We start from the raw sequence: 10,216 nt of genomic DNA on the forward strand, positions 1-10,216 counted from the left end.
TTATCACTCCTACGTACCATAGTTCTTGGAAATTCAATTTTGTACCTCGAACATCCAATTTTCTTATGGCCTACAGCCGATCTAGCTACGCCCGCACCGAACACACCAGTAGTGATTGAAGCCCATGTCTTCCTCAACTTTATCGAAGGTCAAGTAAGGTTAGGGTAAAATTTTATTTAGCATTCAACGTTGTTGAGGAATTACATAGTCTTTGCCTACCTCCACTCGTGGAAAGGTTAGGACATGTATGATTTGTGATGGTTATATTCTCGTTTGGGTAAAGTCCATTGGTAGTTCTCAAACTTGTTCGCATGTGTTGTCCAATCACCCATTTAGATCCTTAAACTTGTTCAGTCTTAGAGCTAGTGAGATGCAAATAGAGGCTGAGTATCTAAATAGGCGATTAGCGAGTCATTGCCCAACCTGCTCACAGAGGTCGAACGAGGCCACCTAGGCATGGGTCATGGCCTTGCTCGCGCATGGCTAAGGCCACTCGTGCTATGGCTGAGCTCGGTGTCGTGGAAAAGGAAGAGGAAGACATGTAGAAGGAAATGAGATGGAATCAAGTAGGGATGAGTGCATGCCTAACTTTTCAATCTATAAGATAGATGCCTAACAATTATATGTCCTTGTGTTATGTTAATACACACACTAATCATCAATTATACATGTTAGTGTTTTAACACACATGACATACAAGTGAATATTAGACCGTTCTTCATGCATGTGTATTGTTGTGAGACTTTATACGAGCATACTTGATAATATTAGACCAACTTATCTTAATTTAATTTTTGGGCTCTCCATCTGTATTTGCTTATATCCTTATATCCCAATTTTATTTTTTTTATCATGGCTTTCAAATTAAAATCCATTCATGTTTTTCTCAGGAGGTCGGTTTACATCCGTTTTCATTCTCATGTATTTTTTAGGATCTAATAGAGTGTTTGGTTTTAAAAATGAACCTATTTTAGATAAGGTGATGCATCATGGGTCTATCTTTTTAATTTAGTGAAACAACTTAATTTCTCATGATAATACCAATTATTAGCTTGTAAGAAATATATCGATAATAAATTATTTTATTCTATTTCACAAACCAAACAAACAAAAACTAAAGATGTAAGATGGACTACTTTGCTCCACGGACCAAACAGCCAAGACGATCCTTTAGCTCGGGCGTCCGGTGACTTCTCGTTTTCTCCTGTCGTCGGGAACCTTCCAGAATCGTGGAGACCGGACGGAACTAGAACTCGCGCCTTCTCTGTCCTCTTTATACTCTCCTCGACGATTTCACCAAAAGACCCGAAACGCGCACCGCCAGCCGATACGAATCCGACGATCTCGATCGATCCACCTCCCCGATCGCACGCCAATCAGCACCAGTCGCCGCCGCCATGGCGGACGAGGCGAAGGCGAAGGGCAACGCGGCGTTCGCGGCCGGTCGCTTCGAGGAGGCTGTCCAGCACTTCAGCGACGCCATCGCGCTCGCGCCCGACAACCACGTCCTCTACTCCAACCGCTCGGCGGCGTACGCGTCGCTCGGGCGCTACGCGGAGGCGCTAGGCGACGCCGAGCGGACCGTGGCGCTGAAGCCGGACTGGGCCAAGGGCTACTCCCGCCTCGGCGCCGCGCACCTGGGCCTCGGCGACGCGCCCAAGGCCGTCGAGGCGTACGAGAAAGGGCTCGCGCTCGAGCCGTCCAATGAGGCGCTCAAGTCCGGCCTCGCCCAGGCGCGCCAGGCCGCGTCGGCGCCGAGACGTCCGGTGGGCTCCGGGGCGGACGCCGTCGGCAAGATGTTCCAGGGCCCTGAACTATGGAGCAAGGTCGCCGCCGATCCCACCACGCGTGGCTACCTCGACCAGCCGGACTTCGTGCAGATGCTGCGGGAGGTGCAGCGGAAGCCCAGCAGCCTGAACAGCTACCTTTCTGACCAACGAATGGTTCAGGTGCTCACCCTCATGCTGGGCATCAAGTTCCAGAACCAGAGCAATGGGGCGCCTGAGCCGGCTGCAGCGCAATCGAATCCGCCGCCACCAAAGCAGCAGCCAGCGGCAAAGGCAAGGGAGCCGGAGCCCGAGCCTATGGAGGTGACAGAGGAGGAGGAGCATAAGGAGAGGAAAGCGTCGGCGCAGAAGGAGAAGGAAGCGGGTAACGCCGCTTACAAAAGGAAGGATTTTGATATCGCGATCCAGCACTACACAACGGCCATGGAGCTCGATGATGAGGACATCTCCTACATCACCAATCGTGCTGCTGTTTATCTTGAGATGGGAAAGGTAAGGCCTCCTAGGTCCTAGTTCTGAATCACAAGTTATTTACATGTAGATTGTAGTCTTCAGTTAGAGAATTTTGTCTATGTGATCAGCTACCGAGACCTTTTTACCACATACTGCAAACAAACAGCTTTTAGATATGAAATTGGCTAAGTATTGGTCTCTCCATGGATTAATTGAGGCAAATGATATCCAGACCTACTTGAATTGGTCGAGAACTCGAGTTGCATTATTAAAGGAAGTTTTGTGGTAGGAGTTGGTGATCGTGATAGTGAGCAAAAATGCAAAATACATTTAGTGTTCCACAGTCATGAAATTCTGATACAGGCCACTTGGGAGTTCCCTAGTTCTGAAATTCTGATAGGGACAACTTGGAGCTTGATGAGTAGGAGCCAGAACGACATTATTGCTGGTAGTTATTCCTTGTATTTTTTTTACTTCGAGTCGGGAATGAATTCACTCCTATTGTTGGCTTATGCTTAGGCAATGCAAAAGGCTTAATTGTGACAACATTAAACTTGGTTGGGTAGCTCACAGAAAAAGGAGCAGAAGAATAGAAAAAGGGTAGAAATTGTCTCTGCTAGATGGAGCAGAAGAATAAAAAAAAGGGTAGAAATTGTCTCTGCTAGATGGTAATCTACTAATCTGAGGACTGCAGAAGTGCTTGTAGCTAGAAGAAATCAACATATATAATTAGGGCATGTCCTGCGATAATATCTTGGCAGTGATTTTCTCATTCCTGTACTGCATTATCTGGTGTCCTACAAGTAGGATTCAGGTGTCCTTCGAAACTAATACTTTTCCTTTGAATTCCAGTTTGATGAATGCATTAAGGACTGTGATAAGGCTGTTGAGAGAGGAAGGGAACTACATGCTGATTTCAAGATAATCTCGAGGGCACTCGCCAGAAAAGGAACTGCTCTTGCTAAACTTGCTAAATCATCGCAAGACTATGATGCTGCCATTGAGACTTTCCAGAAGGCGTTAACTGAGCACCGGAACCCAGATACCCTCAAAAAACTAAATGATGCAGAACGAGCAAAGAAGGAGCTGGAGCAACAAGAGTACTATGACCCAGGAATTGCTGATGAGGAGCGAGAAAAAGGTATGCCACATCACTTATCACTTGATCATTATTCATGCAGTGAGTTCTGTTGCCCGCAGTATGTTTCTTGTCAAGAATTGCATGTGGTGTTGAACCATTTGTTATTTCTGTGCAGGTAATGAGTTCTTTAAGCAGCAGAAATATCCAGAAGCAGTGAAGCATTACACTGAAGCTCTCAGGAGAAACCCCAAGGACCCAAGGGTAATTTGTTGATGACATCCTTTGTCATTTGCATAAACTGTAATCTGTACAGTATTACGATAGAATTTATAGGACCTCTAGGTGTAGATCTAGCGGGTGAAACTTAACTTAGACAAAGAACTTGTCGATGTACCTCCCAAAGCGCAGTCACGGCCATGGTGCCGCAGCGACGTGGCCTCGAGTGTCGGAGTAGTGGTAGCTGTGCAGTGGAGGCGTGATCCAGTGGCGGCGCCGAAAGCGGTGGCGCTTCCCGTCGCTCACAGCGCGCTCTCTCGATCGGACTAGGGTTAGGACGTCGGTGGGGCGCTGGCGGCTACGGTGAACCTCGTATCTCGAACCCCAGCCCCACCTCCTATTCATAGCGCTGCGCGATGGAGGCCCACTAGCCAGGAGAATGGCTGAGCGCCCACGATCAGGGCACGAGTCAAGGTCTGACTCTGTTGTTGGACCGAGCCGGGTGGAGATCAATCTAACATTCTCCTCCTTGATCTCACCTTATGACTTAAAACTTAGTTCACTTTGTCTTTTTTTTTCATTCCATCACAGATTAGTGCATAGAGCATGCCTCGTCATAACAGTTAGTATTATTAGACTAACAACTACAATACACCTCTCTGTTTTGAAACAGATTCTCAACTAGGCTCTTAGTATCCATAAATCATAGGTTTTCCCGTAAACCCATGTCGACTGTGTGCTCTCTGAACACATTGGGTGGTAAGCCTTTAGTAAGCGGATCCACAAGTACTTACTCGGTATTTATATGCTCAATGCTTTCAAAATGATTCTGGATTTTCTCCTTTACAACATTTAACTTAATGTCAATGTGTTTGGCAGCACACTTTACCTGTTGTCATAAGAGTGATTTGCTTTAAATGGTTATTGCTGTTGTCTACCATTGTTAATTCCGGATACACAATTTCCTTAACCACTTTTGCCTGTCCCTGAAGCCTCATTACCAAGCTATACTATGGTATGCGTCATTGATGATACCACAACTGTTTCTTTGGAGCTTTTTCATAATAATATTCCAACTACGAGTGTTAGCAACTACTGTGGATTTCACTACACATCTCGCCAAGGTTTAATATTTGTACCCACAACTATTTGAGAGTACTTGCTCTTTCTTACTTAGCATGAGGCCTATGATACTTTGAAAAAATTGCAAGACATTCTTAACTCCATTCTAGTGATCTATATCTTGACTGAACTTCTGCCAAAATATCCCGGATACGTAAGCTACGTCAAGGTAAGTTCTTGTACATTCATTAAGCTTCCAACAGCTGAAGCATATGGAACCATGTTCATTTGATCGATCTCATATCGGTTCCTAAAACACGGAAGGTTTCCAAATCTATTACTCTTGACTTTAGGAGCAGGCGTAGGTTTATTTGCATGCATACTGTATTTCTTTAGAATCTTTTCTAAGTATGCCTTTGCGATAGTCCTAATACCCCTTTTCTTCTTTCTCGGTGAATTTCAATTCCTAGAACCAATGACGCTTCACCAAGATCATTCATATTCAAACTTAAGGACAAGAACTTTTTCTCCAATGACAGATTAACATCACTACTAGTGAGTAGGATGTCATCTATACACAGGATGTGGAAAATGAAATTTTCATTCTTGAACTTCGCATAAATGCTATTTTCCTTCTCATTTTCTTTAAACCCAAACTTTCTTATTGTTTTATCAAATTCAAATACTACTGTCTAGAGACTTGTTTTAACCCATAAATGGATTTCTATAGGCGGCATCCCATACATTCTTTTGCTTCCACTGACAAAACCTTTGGGTTATGCCATGTAAACGTTTTCATACAAATCCCTGTTGAGGAATGCCGTCTTCACATCCATCTGATGTAACTCTAAATTGTAATGTGCCACTAACGCCATTATGATTCTAAAAGAATCCTTGCATGAGACTGGAGAGAAAACTCTCATTGTAATCTATTCATTCTCTTTGCGTAAAGTCTTTTGCTACAAGTCGTGCTTTATATATTTCTACATTACCTTTGGAGTCACGTTTTGTCTTGTATACCCATTTACAGCCTACTGTTTTGGCTCCATTGGGAATTTCTTCTAAGTCCCAAACATCACTGGTATTCATCGAATTCATTTCAGCTTCCATAGCTTTTTGCCATTTATACGAGTAAACGCTTCTTATGGCTTCTTCAAATGAGGAGAGATCACCCTCCATTTGAATTTCTTCACTAATATAGACTTCATAGTCATCAGAAAAAATTGGTTTTCTAATTCTTTAAGACCTTCTGGGGCCTCAGCTACTGGCACTTTCATATGGGCTGTTGTTGCTCTTCATTGCCAAGAGAATTGATTCTACATGCTCCTGTATTATATGATCCTTGTTTATATTATTCATCTTTTTCGAAGAGCTGACAACAAGTGTTGTGTAAGTCCTACAATATCAACAGGTATTGAGAAATTCGTTGTTTTTGAATCACTGAAGTGGGCACGCAATCCCGCTTCTCTTCGAGTCATAGGTCTCTACATACCATGTTCTTCCAGATCATTCCATCTTCTATAAAGATAGTGTATCTTTAAATTTTTTGTTTGCGTTTAATCTGTTAAAACCTCATATGGCGCTTTAAGCACTACATTAACATCTTTAAGGCTCGTCCAGTATGAATTCTGACTGACTACACTATCTTTCTATCAGGACTGTAAAAGGTCTAGGAATTTAGCTATTTCTCTGCTTAGGGGTATCGTTATTATGATCAACGGTCACATTCATCAACATCTTTATCTCACTCTTAATGAAGAGTAGTCACATTCATCAACATCTTTATCTCATCTTTCTTAATTATATCTTTGCTCTTACTCTTAATTGATCTCACAATTCTCTCCCTCGAAATATGGCATGTGCTTTACTGCCCTAATTTCGAGAACTATTCAGAAAACCTGCGAACGAGAAGACACTTATAACTTACTTCATTCATATGATTATGTTATTCTAACAAAGTTATTTCTTGATCCGTATAGGAGTACACTTTTCTCATTCCACTTCAAGAACTCAACGATGTCTTTTATTAGCAGTATTTTTGCAAGTCACACTTGTATCTTTTCCTTATCTTTTGGTTAGTATTGACCATGACGGTGCATTTCTATTATGCCATGGTCAATATTAGGATAGCATAAGAGCTACCCAAACTTCTCTCGCTATGCGGGATATAAAAACATATGAGTCATTACAAAACTTCTCCCGCCATGCAGTATTGACTAGCATAAGTACTATGCCAAACTTCTCATGCAGGATAAATCTATATACAAACACGCATGCTTAATCCAACGTTGGTCAAATTAGACATGCATGTTACTTTGCAACTCTTATCATAATGATGGAAGAATATATACTATTTACTGTAACGAAAACTTAGTCATGAGGACTAAAACATTCACTTATACTTCATTTTCTAATTAAATCTTTTCGTTGGTTCCAATTTAATCAGAAAATTAGCAAACTAACAAAAAATAGTCCTGAACTGACTTAACTCAAGCCTTTTCATTGACATAGCCCAGCATTGCAGCCCGTTGACTTACAACTGAGTGATCTCGTCAGTTAAAGTTAAAACATACAAGGCGCTTCTGTATCAATTCTACATCACTGTTGGGCAGAAAATAGAATTAATGCATAAAATTCATAAATTAACTTGAAGGACATATAACTACTCTTCAAAATTAAATTTTACTGTTGGTTCGAATTTAATTAATCAACATCATTGCAGTGGAAACATGATAATAAAATATATTCTATTAGTTCAGGAGCATTTCTTGGTACTTATCTACTCTCTGAAAAATTGACCACGTTGGTGTAAAATTTATCAGAGATTTAAACTTCAAACTTAAACTCATTATAATATTGTTATCATCAACGTTGCACAGAAAAATAATAATATCATAATAATTAAACTTAAACAAATCCGACTACTCCGCTAATTTAATTTTTTTCGTTGGTCTCAATTTAATTAGAGGATAAATATAATCATAATTTACTGAATAAATATAACTGTTCTTTAAATTAAATCCTTCCGTTGGTTCGAATTTAATGAGAAGATAATAATCATTAACTTTACAGTGGAAACTTGAAAAATATAATTTATCTAATTTTCAGAAGCATTTCAGTGTACTCATCTACTCTCTGAACAATTTATCCCGTTGGTTCAAAATTGAATAGAGATGAAAAACTAATCTAAATTCATCAAAATTTGCTTCTGAAAATAATAAACCTTGAAACAGGCTCTTCTGTTCAGTTTGGCCCAACCGAGAAAAAGCCGGCCTGGAGCCCATCTCGCTCGCGCGCCCGCTCGCACGGTCCAGCGCGCTGCCCATACTGGAAACTGGCCCATGGCCTATTCGTGCGCTGCGTGTTTTCGCGTCCCAGGCCGCAACCTAGGCCTGGGCCGAAATTCTTCTCTCCCGCCTGGGCCATACGGTCAAAGCGCTGCGAACCGTCGATCGTGATCCGACGGTCGTGCGCGAGACTCGAAGGAACAAAACCCCGGTGCCTGCCTCCTCCCCCAAACCCTAAACTCATTTTCACCCTCCCCTCCTCTCTCTTCGCCGTAGAGGCGACAACGGCAGAGGTCACGTTGGCCGTCGGCATCAGGTGAGGAAAAGCGCCGCCAGAGCAGTTCCGGCTACCCTTCCTCTTCTTCTTTCTCGCTCCCCTTCTCTTCTGTTTTAGCCCCGCAGCCATGGCGAGTAGATCTAGGGGAACAGATACGACTGCTCATGGCGACCGAACAGGCGTGGCGGCGCTGCCGCGGGGCCCCTCGTCGGCGTGCGCGCTCACCCGAGGCTGAGCGCGCCTCCGTCGAGCAGCCTTGTGGCGACGCCCTTGACTCCCGAGCCCGATGCGGAGGCCGCGCGGTGGCGTGACCGACCGGCGCCGGCGATTCGGGTGCTCTTCCCGCACAACGTCGGAGCGACGCCGGCGGTGACAACTGCGATAGGTAAGCCCCTGTCCTCTCCGTCCGGCTTCTAGGGTTAGGGTTTAACTCGACTGGATTTGTTCGTTCCGATTCATCTCCTTCTAAATGCTAAAACTTAGACTACCCCAAACTAGATCTGCACACTAACCTTGCTCCGATACCAATGATAGAATTTATAGGACCTCTAAGTGTAGATCTAGCGGGTGAAACTTAACTTAGACAAAGAACTTGTCGATGTACCTCCCAAAGCGTAGTCGCAGCCATGGCGCCACAACGACGTGGCCTCGAGTATCTTAGTAGAGGTAGCTGTGAAGTGGAGGCGCGATCCAGTGGCGGCGGCGAAAGCGGTGGCGCTTCCCATCGCTCACAGCGCGTCCCTCTTGATCGGACTAGGGTTAGGACGTCGGTGGGGCGCTGGCGGCTGCGGTGAACCTCGTATCTTGAGCCCCAGCCCCCACCTCCTATTCATAGCGCTTGCGCGACGGGGGCCCACTAGCCAGGAGAACGGCTGAGCCATTGGCGTAGCCAGGATTTGTAGCTATGGTGGTCCATTGTCGAAAATTTTGTTAACTAAATTTAACATGTCGGTACATAAGTATATGAATTATACAAAACACAATTAAAGAAAAAAGGCATACAGAGTTTTTCAACTTATTCTTGATAAAGGTCATTGCAGAATATATTCTTTGATGCATATTTTTGAAAAAGAGAGGCAGTATCACCACTCCTTTTCATATTTCTATAAGTCTGCAAGAGAATAAAAAATATTGTTTTAATTTACCATTCCAATAATCAATTTTACACCAAAAAATCTTATCCTACAATTAAAATTAAATAGTCCTATGCGAACGTGCAATAATATAATCTAATGACATAAAATTAAATAAAGTTTTGTGTATCTCGTGGCTTGCGGCTTCTGAACGTCTGATGCCTTATGCCTGATGGTGGATGGATCGGTGCCGCTGATCACCGCCCGGTAGCCACCAGCAATTGCTGATGCGTTCTGCTCGAGTTAGGGCTAATTTACTTATTCTCTAGCTCTAAGGAGAGATTGGAAGAGGGAAAAAAAAGGAAACATGACTAAACGAGCAGGCTAATTGGATGAAGATGTTGAGACGTATACCTGCAGATGACTCACGTGTGCGGCTGCTCGTCGTCCGGCGCCTGCCGCCGGCCCGCCGCCGCCGCTATCGTTTGGTATATCGAATTCTATGAAGCACAACTCATCAAGGGGATACGAAGGGGCGCATAGCGGCCGCACGGAGAAATACGAAGAGACTTTTCCCTGTGTGCCCTTATAAAAGATCGTAATTCCCTGTGTGCCCCTGAAAAAATTCAGCGGTCTTCAGCGCCACTACTCTAACTTTTTCGTGTCATCCATGCCACTTCCGTCAGTTTGGGCTCTAACGCCGTTAAACTGCAGGTGTGAAAAGACGAAAATGCCCTTAAGTTCAAATATGTTATTAATTTTTTTTGAGCATCTTAACGACTTCAAATGAAAAAACTCAAAACTAGAAAGTTGTAGATCTCGTCGAGATCTATAATTTTCATATAATTTTTTTTTCATTTAATTTCGCAAAAAAATATGATTTGATATGATTAATATATCTTAGAAAAATCATATTATTTTTTTTGCGAAATTAAATGAAAAAAAAATATATGAAAATTATAGATCTCGACGAGATCTAC

At 43.1% G+C, this 10,216-nt stretch overlaps 1 protein-coding gene across 1 annotated transcript; it reads left to right on the forward strand.

The window, feature by feature from the left end:
- Positions 1-1,223: 1,223 nt before the first annotated feature.
- Positions 1,224-3,780, forward strand: LOC136496961 (hsp70-Hsp90 organizing protein-like). Its single transcript, XM_066492740.1, has 3 exons — positions 1,224-2,279; positions 3,093-3,381; positions 3,497-3,780. The coding sequence occupies exons 1-3, from the start codon at positions 1,398-1,400 to the stop codon at positions 3,592-3,594; spliced, it is 1,269 nt and encodes a 422-aa protein (XP_066348837.1). The 5' UTR covers positions 1,224-1,397; the 3' UTR covers positions 3,595-3,780.
- Positions 3,781-10,216: the final 6,436 nt, after the last annotated feature.

The sequence above is a fragment of the Miscanthus floridulus genome, chromosome 12 (genome assembly GCF_019320115.1).
Source record: "Miscanthus floridulus cultivar M001 chromosome 12, ASM1932011v1, whole genome shotgun sequence".
Lineage (NCBI taxonomy): Eukaryota > Viridiplantae > Streptophyta > Magnoliopsida > Poales > Poaceae > Miscanthus > Miscanthus floridulus.